At 45.8% G+C, this 26,873-nt stretch overlaps 1 protein-coding gene across 1 annotated transcript in view; it reads left to right on the top strand.

Annotated features, from left to right (window-relative positions):
• LOC138492967 (5-hydroxytryptamine receptor 3A-like) overlaps nt 1–26,873 on the top strand; it is a 90,650-nt gene that overhangs the window by 53,453 nt on the left and 10,324 nt on the right. The window contains exons 2-4 of the mRNA XM_069620245.1: nt 11,705–11,814; nt 24,795–24,964; nt 26,290–26,435. Coding sequence (XP_069476346.1) covers nt 11,705–11,814; nt 24,795–24,964; nt 26,290–26,435 — 426 coding nt within the window. The remainder of the gene's footprint in view (nt 1–11,704; nt 11,815–24,794; nt 24,965–26,289; nt 26,436–26,873) is intronic.

Raw genomic sequence — 26,873 nt, 5'->3', positions numbered from 1 at the left:
TTTGGCTTTGTTACCACTTGTGCCTCACACAATTTATTCATTGGTGTTTTCCATTAGCTTCACCTTGCTTTCAGTTCATTCAAAAATACTCATCACTTGCTTTTGTTCAGTGCGGTATTCAAATGTGCTCACAATGTCTTTCAGTCAGTTCGGTATTCAATATTAATTGTTTCAATGTTCAAAAGTGCTTGTAACAGCTTGCAGCTTGTTTGGTATTCAAAGACACTTGCTTTGCCCTTCCAAAGTACTTATAACAGTTTTCACTTTGCTCAGCATTCAAACATGCTTGTTTCCAGTCCTCAGGAGTTCCCTGGTACGAGTGTTCCCTTGTTTTCACTCACCGGTTGTATACGGCAGCTCCGTCAGGTGTCTCCTCTCTATTTTCTGGCTTCTGTTCGCTCTGCTTCTCTATCGCATGTGCCACAGTGAGCAGCGCTCGCCCTCCTGGAATTCTACAATGCGTAGCTCCACTCTTCCCCAGCGACAGCTACTGAGAGCTGTGAGAAACCTGAATGTGTCTCACCGGCTACTCCACGGAGATCTGTCATCTAAGTGGCCAGGACAAGGCCATCACTATTGGATCCAGTTCCTGGGGTGGACCAGTGGGGGAGGATCACCTGGATGGGGGTCTACGGGGAGTGGGACACTGATGGGCAGGACACGGTACCCCATTCCCTGTAGCACCTTTTTCCCACCCTACCGCATAGGACACCAAGAAGCTCTACCCACCCCTTTTCCGACACAAATTATTTCTTGCACAGAAAAAGACAATGGATTAACTCCAGAGCCGTTTACCTGACAAGGAATTACAAGACCATGGAGTACAGCTGGCGTGTGGTGTGACAGGTGTCAACGGTGCACAGGGGCATACTGCACGGATAACAGGCACGCTGGCTACTGTGGTACCGTCCTTGACTCCAGAGGCGAAACAGACCAGCGGGTGCAACACGACCAGTGAGTCGGAGACAGCTGATAGCAAACCGAACTGTGTTGAGCCCAAGGTTGTAAGTGGCAACATTATATGTGAACAAAGAACTTGTGTTTTGAACTTTTAAGAAAACTGAGAGAAGGGCCAGCTGCAGAGTGCTCATTCGAAGGACTCTGGCTGGCCCCTTTGTTCTGTGGTGAAACTATAAGTCCCAGAAGGCTCTCGGAGAGGGCGGTGTGAGGGTCAGAGTGGCCCTAGAGAGATCACATAAAATCCTCTGTGCAATCGAAAGTCTCTGACCCATTGCTGAAAGAAAGCTAGGGTCTGTTATACATTCTAATGGAACTTGAACAAAAGGTGTTGGTGAAATACATCTAAGCAGGTCTACAAAAAGGGATTGATTGAAAGATCGATGTCCCATTTGGCAATGCCAATATTTTTTCTTAAACATAAAAAAGGTAAAATATGGTCCCATATTGATATTTAAAAGCTTTTAGGGTTCATAGCTAATACCGTTAGCTTCTTATTCCACATATTTTCTTTTTACCTGTTAAAGCATTCTAGGTTACGTATCCCTTCAAATTAGACTTTTTAGGTGCTTATGATTTGGTTTGAGTGTTGATGAGAAGATTGTGTTTACGACAAAGTTTCCTCGTTTGAATATCTTGCAATGACTTTTAGACTGATGAATGTCCAAGCTACTCTTTTAGCTCTGTTTTCATTATTTCACGCTTCTAATACATATATATTATTTTTGGGGTCATCAGCTGTGGTGAACCAGAAAAAGGAGTCGGATAATTCAGTGACATGTTCAAAAGGGTTTTATTTAAATTAAAAGAAAATTCCTAACTTGCCCTATCGCTAAGTGTCCTACTTAACAAAATAAAACTGTAGGTGCATGTCAAGTCCAAACAAAAGTATTCTCTCCTAATCCTAATTACCTACCAGACCCTACCACTTTAGAAAAATACCTGACTCAAAAGAAAAGGGAGGCTTGTATAATAGCCTCGGTATGGACTTCTGCCTGGCCCACTTGTCGACTTGTTCTCGGTCTTGCAGTTCTTGCAGCTTGTCCTTGCAACTCCAGTATTAAATCCTTTTGGAAAATTGTCGTTTGTCAAGGTTTCCCTCTCCCTTTGATAAGGAAACAGTTTCTGATTTAAATTTTACAATCCCTCCAGGATGACTTAAAACATACATGTCTTCCTTTCCCACCTTTGTAGTGTTTGTACTTCTCAAAGTCCAGTAGCTGTGTAGTTAAAAAGTCAAAATTCAAACTTAACTTACGGCTTCTGCCCAGCCTTGGAATACAGCCTCCTGTGATTTGAGGCACATTGCTATCCGTGTTACAGAGTAGTCGACTTCCCTTCACTTTATTTCAACGTAGCAACTATGTCTGTGTCCCTTGATACCCTTAGTGGTTATTTCGCCAGTGTGAGTGAATGCCCCAACACCCTCCCTTGGTCATAGCATTGTGTAAATGCCTTCCTCCCCCTGGTCTCAGCAAGAATGAATGGCCCCCACCCCCTCCCCTTGGTCGCTAGTGCGAGTGAATGCCCCCCACCCACTCCCCTTGGTCACAACGTGAGTGAATGCCGCCCACCCCCTTCCCCTGGTATAAGCACGAATGAATGCCCCCCACCCTCTCCCCTTGGTCACAGCATGAATTAATGCCCCCCACCCCTCCCCTTGGTCGTCAGTGTGAGTGTACACCCCACACACCCTCCCCTTGGTCACTGCACGATTGAATGCCCCCCGCCCCCTACCCCTAGTCACAGCGTGAGTGAATGCCCCCTTCCCCCTCCCCTTGGTCGCCAGCACGAATGAATGCCCCCCACCCCCTCCCCTTTGTCGCCAGTCTGAGTGTATGCCCCACCACCCCCTCTCCTTGGTCGCCAGTGTGAGTATACGCCCCCCACCCCCTCCCCTTGGTCGCCACTGTGAGTCTATGCCCCCCACCCCCTCCCCTTGGTCGCCAGTGTGAGTGTATGCCCCCACCCCCTCACCCTGGTCACAGCACGAATGAATGCCCCCACCCCCTCCCCCAGTCACAGCGTGAGTGAATGCCGCCCACCCCCTCCCTTTTGTCACAGCACGAATGAATGCCCCCCTCCCCCTTCCCCTGGTCACAGCGCGAGTGAATCCCCCCTGCCCCTGGCCTCAGCGTGAGTGAATGCTCCCCACCCTCTCCATTTGGTCGCCAGTATGAGTCTATGCCCCCTACTCCCTCCCCTTCATCGCCAGTGTGAGTGAATGCCCCCCACCCCCTCCGCTGCCCTATACGTCTCAAACTCCCCCTGCAGTCCCCTGTATGTCTGACCCCCCACCTCACACCTCTTTTCCCCCCTTCAGGTCCCCTCTCTCCACCCCCCGCCTGCCCATGTTTGTCCCCACTCCCCTTCACCTACCCCCTAGTCTTTCCTCCCTCCCTTCTCCTCCCACCCCAGTAAGTGTATGTAGTTGCCCGCCATTTCATGAGATTTGCTCTAGGCTAGCGCCCGTTGATTTAAACCTATGTAATAGTATGCACTTGCCACCATCCAATAAGGGACTGGCCCCGTGCTATTCTATGTATGAAACCAACCACGCACCTATCTGTAGCTTCTCTCCTATGCATCTGTGCCGGTCACCACGCACTTGCCCATTGAACATGACCACGCATTCATGAGATGCTGCCGCCTTTCAACCCTTAGGTAGCAATAATGTATGCATACTATTTGACCCGCAACTGTTTGTAGCTGCCGCCATGCAACATGTGGCTGGCACCATGCTCTTGCCCACCGAAGCTGACCTTGCAACTGTATGTAGCTGCCGCCATGTAAGATGTGGCTGGCACCATATACTTGCCCACCAATCTGTGTTTAATCACTGTTATGATCTTACTGTAATTGTCTGAAGTTATCAACTATGTATGTATGCCTTCTAACTGAACTGATGTAACTAAGCAAGCATTCTTAACAGCGCCATTCAACCCTTAGGTAGCACTAATGTATGCATTTTATTCTTGACTGTTACGCTCACCTGGCTCCCACAGAGGCGTTGATCTGAACTGGACAGCTGCGGTCTCCACCAATGTAGGGCCGAGATGACGGACTGGACTGACCCTCCTAGCTTTGTTTGCTTGCCCAGTAGGAATATTCTTCTGCAAATGGAGAAAGGGAATTAACCACCCGTGGAGTTGAGTGTAAATCCCCCCACCCCCGCTGTTCTCCCCACGGATCACCTTTGATGTCCCCTCTTATAGTCTCACATGATGGTTTGAAAAGATGAGCTCTCCATCATGCATTGAGCGCATGGGCGCGTTGATAACCAGTTGCTTCACTGGCTCGAAGGAATTGGTGAGTTCCAGAACAATATTGACCCCGAAAAGTATGTAGTTCGTAAGAGTTCAAATGCCTGACTTTCACTCTTGTCCGATTCCTTGCAGATTGCAGATTGACCCTAGTGAAGAGTTCCTCGTGGCAACCGGTAATATTCTGGTAAGGATTTGTATTTCCAACACAGTTCGATAAATAATGTCAATAAGTAACCTGTTGCTTTCTCCCTTATTCAGGCGCTGAGAGAAAGTATGAAGCCTCAGGGAATAATACCTCTGGCGGTAAAATCAGGTAAGTCTATTGTGGTGAGGAGGGTTCCCCTTGATAGTCCCTTTGTTTCACCTTGCTGTCCTTTTGTTTCCCCTTAGGGCAGCGGTATTCAAACTGTGGGTCGCGACCCCCCAGGGGTTCGTGGGTGCATCCCTGGGGGGCCCTGAGAGCTCAGAAAGAAATATTTTTTATAAAAAAACTTTTTTTTTTTTTTTTTTTTTTTAGATTGGAAGAAATGGGCTGGGGTGGCTCACATGGTCGGGTTGAAACATGAAACTGTCTCAGGCAACAATGAAAAATCGGCCCGCAGTTGTAAATGGATATTCATTCCTTTAGTCACAGACTGGGCCTCATTACAACTATGGCGGTACGGTAACAATGGTGCTGTTAAGCTACCGGCACCATTTCTACCGTACCGCCATAGTACGAGTTGTGCTCGCGGGTGTCTGACAGCCCGCCAGGTCTGACCTGGCAGGCCGTGCGGTACCCGTGAGCACAGCTCGTTGGATGCACCGGCACCATTATTAACGGTGCCGGTGCATCCGAGCTCCCCATTCCCATTGAACCCTATGGGGCTCTGATGGGAATGGGGTTCTACCGGTACCGGCACCCGCGAAAGGGCAATTATCAGGTCTGCCCAACTCGGCATGACCCGGTAATTGCCCATTCGCGGGTGGCGGACCCGGATACAACTCCAGCGGCAGCCGTGCCCGTTTTACCGGCACAGCTACCACCAGGGTTGTAATGAGGCCCACTGTTTCAATAGTACCCAAGGGGGTGCTTCGTGTTAAAATGTAAGTACATTGTGATATATTCAGCAACAATGGTCAAAATTACTAACTGCATAGTTAAGTAACTCATAAACCTGGTCCACATTGGCCAAAATGGTGGCCCATTTTGACTGGCCCACACTAGCATTTTACATTTTTGGTACAGGCATTGCCCTATAGGCCAGTACGAGCCTGGCGGCGCATCCATAATGGCGAGGGGACGCCCACCCAGTGGCCCCTCACCCATTATGGAGGAGCTAAGGAGCCAGCCCAGTGAAACAGTGAGCACTCCCTCGCTGCTTTTTCCAGCTGATGGAGTGCTCCTGGGCTGGCTGAACTGTCAAAGGGAAACACTGTTTCCCTTTGACAGTTCAGTTTAGTTCCCCAGCCACACATGCTCACTGAGCCATGCAAGTGCTGGGGTGTTTTGCTTCGCCAGCATTGCATAGCTCATTGGAAATGCTGGCTGGGGCACTGCATGTCTGTATGTCCGAGGGGGAGCTTGTGCGCCTCCTCGCACATACGGACAGAGCAGCCTGGAGCAGGGCGTTTCAGCACCCACACGCAGGCCAATGCAGAAGGTATGTTTATGTTCATTGTTTTTATTTAAACATGTGTATGGATGCGTGTATGCTTATGTTATGAGTGAGTGTATGGTGATGGATGCTCGTGTGAATGATAGAGTGATTGCTGTATGAATGTGCAGCGCCTTGCATACACACATAATCATGTTGATTGTGTTAGGCCCAGTGGGGCCCAGGAGACAGGGATGGTAACTTTTTACTGGACATCTATCATAGATGTCCAGTAAAAAATGTCATGCCTGCCCTCTGGGCCCCCCAGCACCATTTGCAAACTGATTGGTTATTTACCCATTTTTTTGTTAAAAGTATGCTCTACAATGCAACATTTCAACCCATTATTTAACGAAAATTCACAGGGGGAACCCCCCCCGAACCTCCCTTTATTGGTTCGGGCTCCCTCACTATGCTCTGTCGCTATGGCATTTTTGGGGGAAATAGTTGTGCCCCTCCACTTAAAAAAATCACCATCCGCCACTGGCCCTCAGACTGTGTTTGGAACGGGATGGGGGGAACCCAGGGACTATAGTGGGAGCACAATGGGCGGGAACCATGGGATAGTGGTGGGAGCAGAGTGGGGAGAGCCCAGGATGTGTGATGGGGTGGGGAGAGACCAGGGACTGGGTAGGAGTGGGATGAGAGAGCCCAGCAACTGTGATGGGAGCAGGTGACGGCGCGCAATACATACTGTCCATTTGGCATTTCTGGGGGGTCCCGACCTGCCCAAATTTTGCTCAGGGGGGCCCCGGCCAAAAAAGTTTGAAGACCACTGCCTTAGGGGCTGGGGTTCGCGAAGATGCAGTAGAAGCTGCGCCAACCCGTGAAGAGGAATAGTACTCCCGGTGGTAAAATCAGGTAAGTCTATGGGGGGGTAACTAATATTCCTCTGTGTATTCCCTTTGGCTCACCTTGCTGTTCCTGTCTACTCCTTAGGTGCCGGAATGCGGCGGGAACATGCAGGAGGATGCGGTGGAATGTGAAGATGCTGCGAAGGCCAGTGAGTTCAGCGTGGCGCTACAGCAGGCGAGGCGACGCGCATAAAATAACTTCTTTCTTCCAGTTCGAAGGCGCGATGGATCGGGAATTCAGGTAAGGATCAAAGGTATTGCTCTTGTTCTAACCTTGTCTCCTTCTTTCTCCCTTTTTCTAGGAGCTCCAAACTCGAGGCGGGCGTGGCAGAAGACTGGATGCAGACTTGCAGGCACGGTGAGCGTTACGCTGCTAGATGCAGAATAACGCGAAGTGTGTGCAGCTCTTCGGGTGTGGTTTAAATAGCCACCAAAGTAGTCCCAGTTAAGTATTCCTCCCCAGCCCCGCCCGAGTAAAAAATAGTCCCTAGGCAAAATAGTCCCTTCCAAGCCTCATTTGGCTTGGAGCTCTTGCAGCATGGTCTGCATCAGGTAAGCTTGCAGCATGGTCTGCATCAGTTAAGTTCTACTCTATGAGCCTGGTGCCATAGGCGTCAGGACTGACTCTCCATATGAGCCTGGCGCCATAGGCGCCAGGACCGCACCCAAACAGCCCCTAGAAGGGGTTTTTGGGCTTGCTCAAGATAACTTGATGCCTGCTTCCGGGGTTGCTGGACCTGGTCTGGGTCCCCGGGGTAGGCATCATGACATTGACCCTGCAACTGTTTGTAGCTGCCGCCGTGCAACATGTGGCTGGCACCATGCTCTTGCCCACCTAAGTTGACCTTGCAACTTTATGTAGCTGCTGACATGTAAGATGTGGCTGGCACCATATACTTGCCCACCAATCTATGTAATCACTGATCACTGCTATGCTCTATCTGTAATTGTCTGAAGCTATCATCTATGTACGTATGTTGATAACTTCATTGATGTAACTAAGCAAGCATTCTTAACAGCGCCACGATGCTCGAGGGCAGTGGGTGCTTTACAAATTCAAATAAATAAATAAATAAATATATGTCAGCTTTGTTATACAGTGTGCATATATTTTTCCACTCTCATACAGTGGAGCTGTGTTTTTGTTACGTTCTCGGGACTTTACACACTTTCTTCGGCTATTACAGATTCGTATCCCTTTCACTCTGGGTTCGTGGGACTGTGTGCCTGTTACACTCTCTTGATTTCACACATTTTGGCGGCTAATCCAGCGTTATATAACATTGTTTGTATCCCTTTCTCTGTGGGTGCATGGGGCCATGTGCCCTTTACGTTCTCTTTGTGTTTCCTACCTGAGCCGGTTTTTGTGCTTTTGGAAACCTGCAGTCGTCGGCCTCGCTCGCCTCCACACTTCCTTGGCGTACTTTTCCCCATCTGCTCCTCTTGAGATGGGAAAGGTGATTGTTGGCGGCATCTCGGGTTCCTCTCGTTCCTGGTCTCAGGCCTGGTGAATGGAGTAATTACCGGTCCATTCCGAGGTCGGAGGGACCGGTAATTCCCCATTCACCAGGGATCTTCTTCAGCATTCTCAGCGTTCGTTGCTGTGCACCAGGCCCACCACTCCTCTTCCGTGGACACGCCAACCAAGAAGACTGTTGTCTTTCCACCCTCTCCCCTCCCTAAACCGGAAGCCTCTTGCTCTTGCAAGGTACCTGCCTGTGAGCCTCTATCTAGTACCTCTCTTGTTTGACACGCCACTTCTGGCTACGCGGCTTGACATGGCTCTGCCCCTCCAGGATGCCAATGCTCCAGGGGCTCACCTCTCAGTAAAATTTGATCTCCTCCCACAGTGGGAGGTTCCCTCTCCATTCACGGTTCATTTTCCTTTTATATACGTCAGCAGAGTAAAAGAAAGGATGTCTGTCTTCATTGAACACTCAAGCCAGATTACCTGAAGCCAACAGAGACAAAGAAGGATATTTGTGAATTATATTTGTAGCAGGGAATGCAACAGTTTCAACATTCCTATATTCAGATAGGGTGGTTGGAAGAGCGGCTTCCATACTAAAATGGGAGTCCTTGTCCCCAAGAGGTTAGTCACTCCCAGTGAGGTCCCACTTGCCCAATCCCCTAGGGAGGGTCTTGCTTAGCAGGCTCACCACCCTAGCCTCAAAGTGGGTGGCTCCGCTCTGGGGAGAAGGGACAAATTGTCTTGATTTGTCACACAGCTTAGATAAAATTTTGATCTATTAAGCTACTCAAGAGTGGAATACTGAGCATGGTAAACAAGTTTTTGATCATTTGTATCGACATATCGATATTTTGGGTCAGATCATAGCTGATAGAGGGATAGAGTCTAATCCTAAAAAATAGAAGTTTTATTTCCTGGTCACCTTCAAAACCATCAAAGGCATTACAGTCATATGGTTTGTGAACTATCACCATCGGTTCATCAAGACATTTCTTGAGCTGGTTTTACCATAGACTGATTTGATCCAAACAAGAAAAACAATTGTCTGGTCACCACAGCCACAGCTACAGCTTCTGTAAGGGTGCAAGGGTGCAAAGGTAAGGTCCGGACACAATGGTGGCATGTTTTTGGGTATAAACCTTTATTAACGAAAAAAGGGTTGGGAAATACCTCTCTATCCCTAAAGCTAAGAGGGGTTTCCCTACCTCAAAGGAAACTAGTGAAATCGTCAGGAAGTCCAAAACTAAAATGTCTGTCATGGTTGGGTCCCAAAAACTACTTCTATCACTAACACTAATAATCTATAGCAACTGTGCAAGGATGATCTCTTCTCAAAGTAAAAGGTGTTCTTTGTGTGTTCAACCAACAGCAAAGTTCCCAGTCTCTCTGGTAGCAAAACGGTTTGCAAAATAATGTTCAATAAAAGCAATTTCAAATGGTGCCCTTAGGGTCTCAGATCCTCTCTTTCCAGCTTCTGTGGGTGCCCTGTTGCTTCCCCAGCCCTACATCACCTCCCAGGCAACCTGTGTACCTGTTTCCTTCATTCTCGCAGGTATCAGCGGTTCCCGGGCAGCTGAGACCCTATGCGCGGCTCCGCTAGCATTTGGGTGTCCCCCGGGGTCTGCAACAGATCTGCAGTCTTCCGACTCTTCCCAGCTCCGCATACTCTCTCTTTCGTGCTTTGCCAGGGCCTGGGGCGCTCAGAGGATTCACTCGGCAGCAACCGGAGTAGTCCTCTTGTGTGGGACCACCTTCGAATTCGCTCTTTCCTCTGGTTCCTGCTACCCATCTAGTTTGTGTCAGCTGTTCCTCCTCAGAGGACCGCTCTCTCCTTCTCACGTCTCAGCTGTGCTTTTGCTTTCAAACTCCCATGTGGGATTGATGTACACATTTGGGCCAATCACTGGCATTAGGAAGCTAGACCGCTTGCTCTGCTTCTCGTGAGTGATCCTTGGACTCCCAACCATCTTCTTCGTCACAGTACCAGCCTTGATGCTACATGCCTGATACTTTGTATTTTCTGGTTTTTCAGTGTTTTCATGTAGGTTAGGTTGACTGGTTTGACAACAAAATATATTGGTTCTATCCAGGAAGGGGGAAGGAGGATTTAGAGTTGGAGAAGGGTTGGATATATTAAAGCATGGGGATACCGTGTTCTCTGTTGATGGTCGTCCCCAATCTCATAGGGGGAGCCCTTCCCCTTGTTATCCTCCCTTGGTGCATCATCCCCCAGGGGACTATTGTACAGTGGACACACCGCCATGGCCACATAGGAAAGGTCTCCCCCCTAGGGTAGAAGGGACGACATACATAGATTTGTCACACTTCTTTAAAAAGCCTTTGACCTCAGCCACTGTCGTACAGCATACTGATCTGAAAAAGACTGTTTGTACTAGAGACACATGCCTCACATCTGGTGATTGGCCAAGAACTATTGTAAAAGAATCACTAGGGATAGAAGTATGTATTAGCATGCTAGCCACACAAAATAAATACAGCATTTAAAAAAAAAAATATATGGACCCTACAAACGACCTTAAAGCACTGGTATCTGCATCACTGCAGGACCCTCGTTCTTCAACTCTCATGTGCTGTGATGGAGCTCAGAGATGAACAATGTGTTTACAATAATGAAGTCTAATATTGATACATTCTAACAACAGTCCTAGGTTCATACCCTTCTCATTTCAAAACAAAACAGGGAGTGTGAAAGATTGACTGTACAAATGTGTCCCCCATAGAAACCTGGATCGATAATTTCTGGAGTGTTTTAAGATATATTTGCATGTCTATTGCTGTTCTCCAAGGTGTCACTGGGGATTATTTCAATGTTGTTCAAAATAAATAATATGCATAAAAAATCCCCTTTAACAATGTGCTGCGCAAGACCTACCCATAGGCCCAGAATAACCCATTCCTGACCCAAATCAGATGTTCCTGCTGACCACTATCTGATCTGAATAAAATGTCCACATTTACCTGTCACTGCCCCAAGTCCAAGGCCCACACATCCCCTTTCCTTTCTAGATTCAGAGGCTCATTCTAGTCCTTTCTTGCTCTGATTCAAAACCCACAGAATCAGTTTGCAATGTGGAACAGGCACATACAAATCACCTCTCATTTTGTGTCAAAAAGCCATACCTATCGTTTACATACTGAGTCAAAGGACTATGCTTACTGTTCTCTGAGTCAAACATCATGCAAATGTTTCCCTCCCCAAGTCAACGGCCCATTCTAGTACTTTCCTCCTCTAAGTCCATAACTTGAAACTAGCTGTTCCTAAACATACTAACTGCTCAGAGCAAGAAGACAAATGAACATATAACTCTAGCTGCCCTATGTCAAAGGCCCATTTTTGCCTGAGTCAGAAGCCAATATTAATTAATTTCTGTTTGACGCCAAGACCCTTAGCATTAAGGCACATTAACTCCCTTCCTATGAGTCAATTTAGCACCAATCTTGCAATCCTGGGACTCCCCTTGCATTTATTCACCTTGTTTAAATGTCTTTTTTTTTTAGGTTTGGTTGAATGAGTTTGCGTGGTGGGACCCCAAAGAATGTGGCAATGTACAAAACATATCTGTCCCAGTGGAGGAAATGTGGACACCCGACGTCTTCGTTCTCCAATTGTAAGTACCAACTGTTGAAACTTCAAAGGCGATATTGCGTACCCAGGCAAATTATTAAAGTAACTACCTCTGGAATTAACAAGGTTTGATGCACCACCCAACAAAGGTTATACATCTCCCAACACCCATGGGCGAAGTATAACCATTCAAACTTTCTGAAGACTAATGACCCCCAAGACCATCTGCATGAACATTATCACCCAAGATCCTTTGAGGAGCAGTGCCCTGTCAAGACCTTCTCTATATCCATGTCCATGACCCTATCAAGAACCAAGCGCCTCCATGATACATTCTCGTTTAAGCTCTCTTGGGGAAACCAACACTGCAAATATTCTCTGAATATGCATTACACTCAAAGCCATACCACTGCATAACTTCTGGAGATGCACACCCCTCCAACAGTCCCTTAAATCCCATAGACCGCCCAAGACCATCTGGAAGGGCAATATTCTCTAAGCTCCTTTGACAAACCTTGGAGCAGAAGACACTGAATATTGTGACAAATCAAGGGAATGTGTCCCTTCTCCCCAAGGGGGAGCCTCCTATTTTGAGGCGTGGGAGGTTAGCCCACTTCGCAAGACCCTCCCTAGCGGTGGGACCTCACTGGGAGAGACACCCCCTTAGGGCACAAGGACTCCCGTTTCTGTGAGGAACTCCCTAAATCATTCCCCATGATGGCAAGCATAGGACTATCAGATGTGAAGAAGAGTATAAGAACTAGAAACGTGGCTGAAGACAAAACTAAAATATGCTTTTACAACCAAGAAAGAGTGTCTGTCTCTTTAAATAGAGACCTCCATTCAACTAATACGAGGAGGCAGAAAAGAGAGCACACGACGAGGCAAGGACGGAGCAGAGAGACATACACACAAGCAGGGGAAGCCCTCTAGCAATATAACACCGAGAGATGAGGAGCCAAGGAGAGCCGCAGAGCCGGCGACTTTTGGAACTGCTCTGAGAGCAAGAGAAAAACACTGGACGCGCAGCGTCTATACGGAGAGAGAAACCGAGGAGATGGGAACTCCAATCCCATTGGTGGTGTGACCACAAAGACTTTGTAGTGGGCAGTGCGCCCATACAACAACACTGAAAGCGGACCATCTGGATACCCGCTGGCTTACCAGCCACACAGAGGGAGGGGGCCGAGAGCGGGATGCTGGAGAAGATGAGCAATGTAAGAAGACGAACAGCCAAAGAGAACCCAAGCCCAACACAGACCCCAGAGATGTTCGCCAGCAGATTCTGAGGTAACAGGGAGAATGCGAGAACCAGGAGGCCGGCGGGGAATCATTATGAAATAGGAGAAACTTGTCTCAGTGGAATTGATGAGACCGTGAAATTGAAGTTGAAGAAATGTAGCTGTAATAATATGAGAGAGTGAATCACAATAAAAGCTGAAAAAGAGACCATTAAGACTGGACCTCAAATACCCTGGGAAGAGGGGAAGTGCCACATGTTAAGAGGAAGAGACTGTAAACCAGAAAGAGATTTTCTATGAAGGGAAGACAAGTGAAGCCCATTAAGAGAAAAGATACACAAACCAAGCCACCGCAAGAATGGGGAACATTACATACCAAGAAAATATATCACAGCTAAGAAAGTATATGTTACACAAATCCAAAAGCCACTTCACTGTGGAGCAACCGATAAGACAGAGAGTGTAAAGGGATTAATTGAAAACAATCCCTAAGGAGGACGGTAAACTCAAAAAACTTGAGAGAGTTACAAGAACTTGTACAGAAGGTGACTGGAGACCATTTAAAATTAACCTACTAATAAGAAGTCTGAAGCAAAGAAGAAACGTGAGAAAAGACAATCAGGAGAGGGGAGACATTCTCCTGACATTAGTTTGTTAAACTCTAAGAACTTGTGAAAGAGTTGCAAGAACTTGTACAGAAGGTGACTGGAGACTATTTAAAATTAACCTACTAATAAGAAGTCTGAGGCAAAGAAGAAACATTGTGAGAAAAGACAATCAGGAGAAGGGAGACATTCTCCTGACCTTAGTTTGTTAGAATAGTGCTAGGGTCAGTTAGCATTCGTTTTTTGGACAGCTGCCTTTTTTCGTTTTATAACTTCCTGACGACAAACGAGTACGTTGTTATTTATATAAGCAGAGAACACTGACATAGCAATAGGGAAAGTTAAGCCTTTTTTTATCATCTAATAAACAAACAAGTTGCAATGTCAATGCTGCCCTCATTACGACCCTGGCGTTGGACCATGGTGCTAATAGCACCATGGTCCATGCCGGTAACTTACCGACTCCGCCATGGCGGAATGGGGAATTACCGCCCCATTCCGAGGTTGGCAGGGCAGTAATTCCCCATGCCGCCATGGCCCTTCCCCATTCCCATTTTTGCCCCATAGGGCTCAATGGAAATGGGGAAGGCGCTAAGTACGGTGCCTCAAATTGTGGCACCGTACTTAGCACCAAGGTCCCTTTGCGGGTTGGTTTTTAACGCCTGCAAAAAGCAGGCGTTGAAGTCTCCAACCCGCAAAGGGACCTCGTAATCAGGCGTTAAGGGTTTAACGGCGCCGCCACCTTTTACGGAGCCATTAACCCCTTAACGCCTGGGTTGTAATGAGGGCCAGTGTCCTTCTTCAGACCAGCCACAATAAATATATATATATATATATATATATATATATATGTAAACAAATGATGTGCCAACATAGTGGTCAGCCTGCATGTAGCTGGTGCTAAGGGTAGAAATCTTGGCTGGATTTCAAAATATGCAAAATACACATGTATCAAGGTAGGTTGTAGTACTTCAAAAAAAAAACAAACGTGTACACATTAACCCTGTCTTTGGAGGCATATGGGCAAGTAGTACCCCATTGAAACTTGTCCGTCACTAGGACCTTCTGGCTAGGCATGACCCGTTAAGATCCTCCATAGTCCACCTGAAAATGTAGGTTGCATGGCGCTCCCGAGAGATGTGCACCTCCAAGACCATCTGCAGATACTATCAATAATGCCCCTTTTGAGACACATGTCTGCAAGATCCTTTGGCTATGCATCAGAGGCGCAGACAGGGTCAGGCCTGAGCGGGCAAGGCCCACCCAAAATCTGAAAATGCCCATTCAGCAGCACTGTGCGGGCATTTACAGATGTTAATGTCACTGCGGTGGACCCAACTACTTTAGCTTCAGTCCCCATGGTATGATATGGCATTTATAACGCGCCTATATACAAGTGTTTCAAGGCACGACGAGGCAAAGGGGGGCAAACTGAGGGAAAACAGACAGAAATCCTACTAGGCCCAGTGACATTGAGATCACGCAAGTACAGGCGGGAGGGGAAGGGGAAAGGTGGGGGAGGAGCGGAGAGGGGGTGGTGCAGTAAATAGGATAACAGTCAATACATAACACAATAATTAAAAGTGTGGCCTGCTGCTGGCGAGTGCAAGGGTAGGAGCAGACATCAGGGGTCAAGTGCTGGTGGGGGCTGTAGGGCTACAGATACAGTCCCCAAGTGCAAGGGTTGCCATGGGACAGTGCAGGTGTGCAACTGGCGGTGTGGGGTCCTGGGCCCGAGATCAGAGGATAGCCAGGTAACAGTGCAGATTCAGAATCAGCCAGAAAGTCAGCAGGGGAGAGGAGGAGAGAAAGCAGACGCAAAGAGGAAGGTCTCGAGGTGCTTCCAGAACCAGAGATGGTTCTCCTAAAGTTTCAGAGAAGCAGGGAGGCTGTTCCAGAGGGAGGTCCCAGCAGAAGAAAGAGATCTTGTTACAGAATCCTGGCTACGCATCTGCTACGCATGACCCCTTAAAACTCTCTTGAGACTCATAGACCTTAATTAACCATTCAATACAAACATAGGTTTAAAGCTTTTCAGATATGTATGCTTCACCAAACATTCCTAGAGGCCACATGACACGTCCAGGGCCTCCCAAAGAACCATGTATTTGTAAGATCTTCCAGATTCCCCTGCAATAAAAGCCTCAACAAACTCAGGTATTTGCAAGAAGCTCTAGCATCAAACGCACATTGAAAACCTAATAGAAAACTATTTGGGGAAAGTGTTGGTTAGTGCCTTTAAAAAAAATATCGAATCACTTTCGATGTGATTCGGTGTTATGGCTTTCATTAATATCACTGGATACAGTTGGCCGTCTCTAGACTGACGGTCCTTTAAAGAAAGACCATTCAAAAATTGATGGTTTTCAAAACATTTTTAAAAACGCATTCATTTCAAAGTCTCAATGCACATCCCCCATTAACACCAGCTTTTTTGCACTTACAATCCAACACCCTCCAGCAGTGGTAGGTTACTCCTTTTCCATGCATATCAGTTAAACTACATGAAATTGTTTGACACTTAAATGCAAACTGATAGAGAAGACTGTATGACTTTTCAAAGACAGCTGACAATTATCGGGTGAGGGGTCACGGACCAGCATCATGTCCTACAGCCAAATGTAAGCACTTGGGTGTACAGATGTGTTCTGAAAAGCCACCCACTGAATGATGCAAAAGCAGTGACCGTGTACTCTAACGAAATCCCATGCCTGGCTCTTAGGGTGAAGGGTGGGGTAACCATGGGGGCCGTCACGGTCACCACCCACTAATTGATGCAAGGGTTGGAGGCGGAATGGGGTGGTTCCCATGTCCACCCTGCCATACCCCATATGCATGTTAGGATATTTTCACTGGGGCTAAATATGATACTGGCCCCTTAAGGGAATCTTATCCTGCAAAAGTAGCTACTGCAGTTTTTACTTTTCTATGGTAAAGTGACCGCCCAAACGAGGTATGTTGCCAGTAAAGTACAGAGTAGGGAACAGACATTAGTCCCCAGCCAGTCAAAAATGTTAGTCCAGACGTGCTGCGGCGCAGAGAGCACTGAGGAAAGTGAAGGTGAGCACAACTCCAACAAACTGAATGCTACTAGCGAGCTGGCAAAGCTAGAAGTTGCAAAGAATCGAAGAAGTCTGAAAGAAAAACATCTGACATTCAAAAAGCTGCTCGCCCTCCTTCCCACACCACACACAGACACACACACTGTGTGGGTCCCAGTTGGTGGCCGGCCATCATAAAGACTTGTTCCGTGGATCCTAAACAGGCAGGGGTAGTGCCACCCAAAATGTGGGAAGCCGTGTACAAGCTAGGATTGCAAAAAATAAAAACTACACACACCTGGTGGCGGGGCCAGGCAATTCTAAAAGGGAACAGCAGGGCCGTAGTGGTGTGGGAGCCTGTAGAGTTTGGAGATGGGGAGTAGGAGTGCTTTGGAAGTGAAGGAGTTGGAGAGGAAAGTAAGAGGCTGTTGGGGTAGGGCAGGGCAGAGGCTGGAGAAAGTGAAGTTGGAGGAAAGAAAAGGAGGAGAAAGGAGGTTGGAGTGAAGGAGAGGGATGATCCGGAATAGGTGGGGGAAAGAAGATGGTGATAAGTTAAGGAGAGGTGTTGTGAGAGGAGGTTGTGGTGATACATTAGAGAGAGGTGATGATTGAGGCGCTTGCAAGTAAAGGTAGGCAAATAAAAAAAATTAAGGAAGTGGAGGGATAATTCAATGAGTAGAGGAAAGACCAAGAGCTGAGAGATATCCTAAAGATGAGACCAAGGCAAGGAAGTAGAGAACATCAGGTGAAGGAGATGGAGCGTAATGCCAAGGAAAGGGAGAAGGGACAGCCAGAGGGTGGTGAAGTGGATGCTGAGTTGGCTGAAGTAGTAGTAGAAGGGGCGTCCTTTTGTACAGGTCAACATTTTGAAAGATGGTCATGCCCCCTGCTTCCGGTCTTAGTACCTCCCCCTTTTGATGTGCTTTGATATAAACTTAATATAAATTTGATATAAAAAGGATATAAAAAAATGTTTGATATATCGATTTTATATCCGGTGTATATTGGATATAAAGTGTTTTCTATTTTATATCAGTTTTGATATAAAGTGAATATGCATTTTATATAAAAATCTTATGTATAGATGCGAGCAGCGCTCGCCGATGTTGCTTGGTCGAGCGCCGAGAGCGAAGTGAGGTCTGAAGACATGGAATGTGATTCTAGGGCTTTCCAGAGTGATGCAGTGATGATGTCACAGAGGGGTTCCACCCCACTGATATAGGAAGCGGATATACATTTTATATCAAATTGATAAGCCCTCCCAAAGTTTTTGATAGCAATTTTATTGAGCCCCAATTTTTATATAAACTTTATAGGAAGCAGAAAATTATATCAAGCAATTTTGATATCTTTTAAATGTAAAAATGGATTGAATATTTTTGTTGATGTTTTCATTTATATAAAAATCCATATTAAAATCATATTTATTTTTATATGCAATTGTATATACAGAATATTTAAAATCATTTTTTTATATAGAAGTGTATTTTCAAATTAATATTATTTTGATATAAAATATTCAAAAATACTTTTATCTGTAGAATATCCATTTAATATCAAAAAGTATGTTTCTTTGTTCGTTGATCTCGAGAACGCTATTGAAAATGCTCCACACTAGCAGCGAGTGCATGGCGGTTAGTTTTCTTTCAAACTTTATTTCAGCACGTAGGTTTACGCTCCTCATGAGGTTAAAATGACTCGTTGATTCGTTGTTGGGTCAGTAGGGTATAGCCGAGAGCATACTCGTTGCATGTCATTGAGACCGGTGCATTACGCATGTGCTTCCCTGTGACAGCAACCAATGTATATTGGATATAAAGTGTTTTCTATTTTATTTCAGTTTTGATATAAAGTGAATATACATTTTATATAAATTATCTATATAGATGGGAGCGGCTGGGATTGGTGCTCGTCGATGTGTCTCATTCAAGCGCCGAGAGCAAAGTGAACTCTGAAGACAGGGACTATGAATCGAGGGTTTCGCAGAGTGACGTGTGATGACATCACAGAGGGTTCTGCCCACTGTGATAGGAAGCGGATAGACATTTTATATCAAATTGATAAACCCCCAAGTGTTTTTATAGCAATTTTATTGAACCCTAATCGTTTTTAGATACATTTTATATATTTTAAAAATCCCGAGAATGGTCTAAAGGGACAGTCCTAAGACTATGATGGTGTGGGGGAGGGGCTTACATCCGAAATATATAGCCTTTGTGGTAGGCCTGGGAAACACAGGCGCAATTTCAGCTTTCCAGGCGCTATTCAGGAAATGACAATTATGAACAGCTACAGTTACGACCAGGGGGTTATGACGATAGTCATAGTTCTGATTGTTTCACAGTTTATGATGGAATGGAAGATGGCCAGGATTTAATGACCGACTATGAACCCGAAGAGTTTTGGGACGATGATGATGTGGTTTTGGAGCAACCAGCCACAGCCAATGGGGGCTTCGAAGACAGGGACTGTGAATATAAGGCTTTGGAGGCAGTGATGATGTGCGATACTGAACTAGCCCGGGGACCTATATGAAAAAGAGGGGGGCTGTGTGCGGGGGTTCTGAGCGCCAAGCTGTACCAGAGACTAGCAATAGTTATTGTGTTTGCTGCTCAAACCAACTTGAAAACCCGGTGGCTTCTGACAATCGCCTATGTGAGGAATGTGTTTCTCTAATGGAGACCGGTAGCATTAAAGTCAATGTTATTATTCATTGTGCCTGCTGTTCAAAACTAATTGGAAGCCTGGGGGATAACAGTCTGTGTAAGGAATGTAATGGAAATGGGGGTAGAGCACTAGAATATACAGATCACTACACTGATCATGATGATTGGGGGTGGGTCCTGCTGCCAGTGAGAGGTTCTTGGGAGATGGTGCTCTTCCATCTCACTGAGTTATAAATGGGTTTTTGGTAAGAACCCAGTTCACCTGGGCACTGGAATACTGGTAATATTGTTTGTGACTTGACTTAAATTGTCAAGCAATAAATGAGGAGTCTTGTCACTTGTTTCTAGGGTATAAAAGTGATTTATTACACACTTAAAAACCGACACGTGTGTCGAACCGACATGGGTCTTTTTCAAGGTATGTGTGTTATACGTGGTAATGTTCTTGTGGGTGCAATCTCTTAAGTAAGGGCTCTTGTTGAGTAACCAGGAAGGCCTTGGGGGCCTCAGCACAAAGATGAGCGGTCACAGCAATCTTTCGATGACAATCCCCTATGTAAGGAATGTGTTCCGCTAATGGAGACCAGAAGCATTAAAGACAATGTTATTATACATTGCGCCTACTGTTCAAAATGAATTGGAAGCCTGGGGGATAACAGTCTGTGTAAGGAATGTATCTTGCTAATGGAGACCGATACGGACACGCCGGCTCTCTCCCGTGCTGATATTCGGTCACCCAGGGATTGACAGCCATAGTGGCTGGGGCGTGTTTAAAACAACACTTTTACAGATGGTGCTATGGACATAAAATGCATGATCCCCCTCAGGATGTTCACGAATGTTTGGAAACATCATATGTGGATAATTCCCTGCGTTGAGCCCTTAACATCTAGTAGATTTGCTGCGCTTGACACAGCCGCTGACACAGATAAGGATTGGCGTAGGGACAGAACAATGTATGTCTAAATCATTATGGGGTATAGAATCGGTGAATAACCCCCTTTTGAAAATGAAGCAGGGTGTGTCTGCCAGCTGTTAGAAACATTGTTGAGAAAACAGTTCCCAAGTGGGCGGGAATAAAAGATATCTAATTGAATGCCCAATGGAATGTCGACATGTTTGCGTATCAAGGCGTTGTGCAATGTATCTGTGCAGTCATCGCATGTCCTACGGAGCCTATAGCAGGACCGATTGTTCTAGTATTTTAATGCGAATATATTTTGAATAAAAATACATGTTAATAAAAATCTGTTGTTTATAAAACCTGGTTGTGTCTTTATGTAGAGCGGTTATGGGTGAACATGTCTGGCCTGAATCTGTTGAAAATGTAATATGATGAAGGAAGTGTTGGTAGTTATGGCGGGGTTGTCAGCCTGTTCCGTAAGGTGTACCAATGGTGAGAATGTGTCACAGGGGCGATCAAGACGTGGCTTTCAGGGAAGGAGGCCTACACACTACACAAGCCGGGCCTAAAACATTTTAAACGACGAATGACCATCGGATCTGACGTCGAACAACAATGGTAGGCAGATATTATGGATTTGAGCCAATTCCGCGAAGACAACGATGGGTTCTGCTACATTCTAGCCATCATCGACATTCTATCATAATACGTCTATGTTGAGGCTTTAAAGAACAAGACGGGTCACAGACATGGTGATGGCTTTTAAACACATATTTAACAAAGGCCGAGCCCCCGTTAAACTACAGACGGATGCCAGTGAGGAGTTTTTAAATATGCCGCTACATAGCCTTCTAAAGCAACACGGGTGTATCACTTCATAACACAATCCGAAGTTAAAGCCTCCATTGTAGAACGTTTTATACAAACTTTTAAAACATGGCTCTGGCAATTTGTCATGGCTAAAAACGCATGTAGATATGTGGAGGTGTTACCCACTTTTATAAATGTGTACAACTCAACACGCAACATAGATCTATTACAACCACCCCCGCTGATGTAACACTACAGAATTCCCTGGAGGTTTTGACAAAACTTTACGGCGAAAGACTTTTTTAAAACACAATGCTTATGCCCCTTAAAAAGGGGATCATGTGTGGATCTCAAAACACAAAGCCATCTTTACAAAGGGTTATGAGCAGAACTACAGCAACTAGATCTTTATTGTAGATGGTGTGACTCAAAGGGAGGGCATCTATATATACACACTAATTGATAATTCGGGCGAGGATGTTCAAGGTGTTTTTTACAGGGAGGAGATTCAGAAAGTCAGTAAAGACCAACAGCGAGTTTATAGAATCGAAAAATTCATAAAGAGTAAAGGTCATGGAGCCAGGAAACAGTATCTAGTCTAATGGCTAGGGTGGCCTGACAAATTCAATAGTTGGGTGACCGCCAGATCCCTAGAGGCCACGGGTGTGTAATAGGGTGACATGGAGTCTGCACCTTTCTTTATTATGCTCCCCAGCAACGCTTCAGCCGAGACATTCCCAGGAAACAAAATATCCAACTTTATCATGAAGCTGACAAAGCCCATAGCATTTCAAGGGCAATGGACAGTGACGCTCACTGAAGTTCAGTACTTTAGTCCCTGGGGGAAGCCACGTTTATCATATAATCAAAAAACCCTCTGAGGCCCTGGCCGGGCGGGTTCCCAGAGGGGCATTACCCAAATATACAGGAACTTGTCAGTCATCAACAAAGCTGTATCAATCAGACCCGAGTACAGCGATACGACACTACACAAGAGCCGCACCAGCGGAATGTGTTTTTACAAGGTCCGGACGCATCGGTTAGGTTTTCAATAGCAGGAAGACTGTGCAATATATTGGGAAGCATGCAGCACATTGGAAGTAAAGAACCGTGGGACAATACATGCGCCAACATTAACAGTGTTTTTATAGTTTACTGCTTTACAGTGATATTGTGGAGTATCAAGTGGTGGGGGATAGCTATGCCCCGCCGCTTAGAACCATGGAGATTAAAGGGAACAACAGCGGTATTGTGAACATTCAATACAACAAGCCTGATTACTTCCCTGTGTGTAAAAACCATTCAGACACCATCAACATACAGATAAGAGACGACCAGGGGGCGTTTGTATCATTTAAATACGGACAGATCTGGCTGAAAGACTAATAAAGCAACGTTATAATGGCTGTGGTGAAGAACTATGGAGATCCCGTGGGCATATATGGAATATTACATGAACCAGGCCGGTTACGGCGATCAGCCATATTTTAGCGGAACCACCGTAATGCATGGTGCGGGACTCAGGTGTATCTTTAGAAGTCTTTTCAGACGTGCAATGCCCTTCCTACGTCGTGGCTTTGAATTGGGTAAACCACACGTGAAACGACAGCCACCAATATTGCAAAAGACGTCATGGGAAGCATGACAACTGCGGTTGCTGAACGTCTCGCCAAACAGATAAAGTAGGGCCATGACGGATCACGCCTCATTTATAAACAACGCAAGAGTATTAAGAGGAAGAGGTCAGCGTCCATGTTACGTGGCCCCCCAGAATCCACCAAAAAAAGCAGATCAAAAGCCTGATGCGGACAGCCGAGTAAGAAGAAGTTTGTTATCACTAGAAGACTCAGGAACCAGTAGAGTATTTGATTTACTAGGCTGTCTACACGCTGACCTTTTCTTCCAGGATAAACTATTGATCAGCAGCGTTGACCTTAAAGTGTAACTATCCAGTAACACAGATGTTTTTTGTTTTATGAGCGGAGACGCTGAACAATACAAACCAGTCATCATATAGGCTAGTTTATTCGTCAAACGTGTAAGCCTCTTGCAGACCATTAGAAAGGTGCATGCAGAGGCGCTGCAGATATCTAACGTGAAGTATCCTGTGGAGAGAGTTGCCCTTAAAGTCTTTAGCATTCCTACCGGTAGCCGTGACACCAGTCAAGACAACCTGTTTCTGGGGCAGCTTCCAAAAATAATCATCATGGGTATTGTTGAAACAGTATTGATGACTGGTGGCGCATACGATCGAAATTCCGTTTGGCTTTAAATACTGTAAAGGTGTCCTGATCCCTGCCAAAGCATATGCACCTAACTTTGGAGTTCCAAACATAATCAGGGAATTCATGGACATGGTGGCTGTCACAGGGAAGCACATGCATAATGCACCAGTCGCAATGGCATGCAACGAGTATGCTCTCGGCTATACCCTACTGACCAAACAACGCATCAGCGGGTCATTTCAATCTCATGAGGAGCGGAAACCTATGCGCTGAAATAAAGTTTGAAAGAAACCTAACCAGCATGCACTTGCTGCTAGTGTGGAGCGTTTTCAATAGCATTCTCGAGATCAACGAACAAAGAAACATACTTTTTGATATTAAATGGATAATCTACAGAAAAGTATTTTTGAATATTTTATATCAAAATAATATTAATTTGTATATACATTTCTATATCGAAAAATGAGATTTTTTATATTTTGTATATAAAATTCCATATAAAAATAATGATTTTTAATATTGATTTTTATATAAATGTATACATCAACATATTTTTTATATTTTTTTATCCATTTTTATATTAAAAGATATCAAAATTGCTTGATATAATTTTCTGCTTTCCTATAAAGTTTATATAAAAATTGGGATTCAATAAAAATTGCTATCAAAAACTTTGGGAGGGCTTATCAATTTGATATAAAATGTGTATCCGCTTCCTATCTCAGTGGGGCGGAACCCCTCTGTGACGTCATCACCGCATCAATCTGAAAAACCCTAGATTCACATTCCATGTCTTCAGAGCTCACTTTGCTCTCGGCGCTTGACCAAGCAACGTCGGTGAGCACCGCTCCCATCTATATATAGATTTTATATAAAATGCATATTCACTCTATATCAAAACTGATATAAAATAGAAAAGACTTTATATCCAATATACACTGGATATAAAACCGATATCAAAAAATGTTTATATCATTTTTATATAAAATTTATATTAAGTTTATATCAAAGCACATCAAAGGGGGAGGGACTAAGACCAGAAGCAGGGGGCATGGCCACCTGTCAAAATGTTGACTTGTGCAAGAGGGACCCCTTCTACTACTCGAGGATACAATAGGCTTTTACCTGCTCAGAACCCAAGAAGAAGCCATCCTGCTATTTTGAGGTAATATTCCTTTTTCAATCAAAGCACACCTATATTTGTTTGAACCCCATTTTACTGGTGTGTGCCTTCCATTGTTTGCCACTCCACTTCGTGACAGTGCCCACCGCTTGGGCACCGCATAGATCTTGCTGGGGGCGCACACACATTAAAAAGTGGGCATCATATCGTTTGCCACATGTGTGCACCCTTGGGAAACCCAAAGCAATTCTAACCTTAACTGCTCTCCCATTCCATCTTGCGTATATTCAATCCCACGCTGGAGCAAACAGTACCATTTCAGATGCACCCGATTGATTTTACTATGCATATGCTCCTCCGGGCCTTGTTGAGGTCATGATATACACCCCTTGTGTCTATGCTTCATAGTGTGGATGAGGACAAATCTCCCCAGCTCCCATATCTGTTTGTGGAACACACGGGCAAGGTGCAATATCGGAAACCCCTGCGAGTGGTCAGTTCCTGCAACCTCAGTATCTTCCGTTTCCCATTCGACATACAGAACTGCTCCCTTACCTTCGGATCCTTCCTTGACTCAGGTAAGTTCTGAGACCCAAGTCCATTAAGGCCCTATTTGTAGTTTACTTACATGTGCTCGTGGGGTGCGAGCAACACCCTTGTCGGGTGCCAGGATGGTTTCCAGAAGTGAGGTTGTTGGACTGGTTAAAACACTGGCCTTTGTGTCGATCAAGCGTTCTCAGGCTCTGAAAGGGGAGGGCTGCAGAGGATTCGGTGTGCTCTCGAGATCCTCTGCAAGATGGGAGGCTGGGGAAAGGCTTGGGGGAGAGCGGGGTAGCTAGAAGGTGCAGGTGAAGGGAGCGCTGAGGTGAGGGGAAGGTCATAGTGCCATGGGACAGAAAGGCAGACTGCTGTCTGGGATGTCCAGTAGGACCAGGGTTTTCCTATTTTTAAAGTCAGTAAAACAACTTTTTATGGGCATGGGCAAAAATATCACATTGGCCTTACTTGGCTTAAAAGGGGATGGTAAAGCCTCATTGGGCCAACTCCATACTCTGTACAGTTGTCTAGGCAGATCACTGGGCATGTTAGATTTTGTAAGAACAAGAGAACAGGGGCGGGGGAGGGACAAGCTTGTCATATTATAATAACACCACATTCTGAAAAGTGATGAAAACCTCATTCAACACAGTGATGGTCTTCAGCCCAATTCCTTGATCAGGTTGACGGTGGCTCACTTGTTCAGCAGGGCAGTCATGGCTTAAGGAATTCTCCTTGCCTTCTGAGAGGGGAAGGCTTCTCCCCTCACACATAGTTCATGAGGCTGTTATGAAGAAACGGCAGGGTGTCCAAACCCATTGCATCACTCAAGGAGAAGGGTGTTAGAAGTCTTTTTGGTGGAAGGATATACCAAGGTGTGCAAGCCCAGGGGGATTTGTAGAGCATAGGGCAAGATACCAGCATCATGTTAATATGAGGTATGCACCCTTTCCCCAAGACAACATCACGTCTGCCCCAGAGGCATGTGATAAAGAGCAGATGGCACATTCTGTCAAGCTTGATGAGCGCTCCTGCATGCAGGGGCTGCAAGTAAGGTGCTACAAAGCATACAGTAATGGTAGGTTAGGGCTCCAGATGCTCGAAGGTTCTTGCGAGTAGGTTTTCAGGTGCATGTGTGGGCTGCGAGTCATGGATTGAGGTGTACATAAGAGCTATAGATCAGCGCATAAGGTATAATCAGGGTTGTCAGCCTGGCATTAGTGTCATGATGTGGGTGTCTTGCTTTGGGTCTTGCATGGACCCTGCGGTGTGCTGAGCCCTCAGAGCGTTGAAGGAGCAAGCAGATGGCCGAGGCCACTGTATCATTAGCATTTCAGACCGACCTGACATAGCATTTTTCTTACAGTTCAACACATCAAGCTTGGCCTGCTCATGTCTATCGACCGCATCGAGACTTTCTCAAGAGAGGCCCTGACATCTCAGGGCGAGTGGGAGCTGGTGAAGATCGAGAGCTGGTTCAGCGACGACACCCCTGAAAAGATCACCTTCAATGTAAGTGGCTCATCGTGGCTGCACCAATGAGACCCCAACGGCTGTATCCCACACATTGCCGAACGCAGGTCCACCAGTGTTCACAGAGAAGCAGGTCAATGTCATTATAATTATAATTAATTATAATTATAATTGTTTTTTATATAAAAAATAATATAATTGTCCCACTTTGTCTAACAAAGATCTGTACCACCTGCCATTGGGCACAATGCGGGCTGTCCCCACACAATAAGGTCTATGAGAAGACATAGCGTGAACCAGATGATCCAAAGGACCTAGCTTTCTTACCAGGTAATATTGGCACTTCCTTCCCTCAGCATCGCCAGGGTAACAAGGCTTCCGCACACCGATCTTGCCAGGGTGCATGCATCAAAAAGGTGCACATCTTAATTCAGCTAGGAGGGAAAGTGGCGGACACAAATTTCCCCATGCCACTGC

This window comes from Ambystoma mexicanum, chromosome 10, assembly GCF_040938575.1.
Source record: "Ambystoma mexicanum isolate Mex_15411 chromosome 10, UKY_AmexF1_1, whole genome shotgun sequence".
NCBI lineage: Eukaryota > Metazoa > Chordata > Amphibia > Caudata > Ambystomatidae > Ambystoma > Ambystoma mexicanum.
This window is presented reverse-complemented; position numbering and strand designations above follow the sequence as displayed.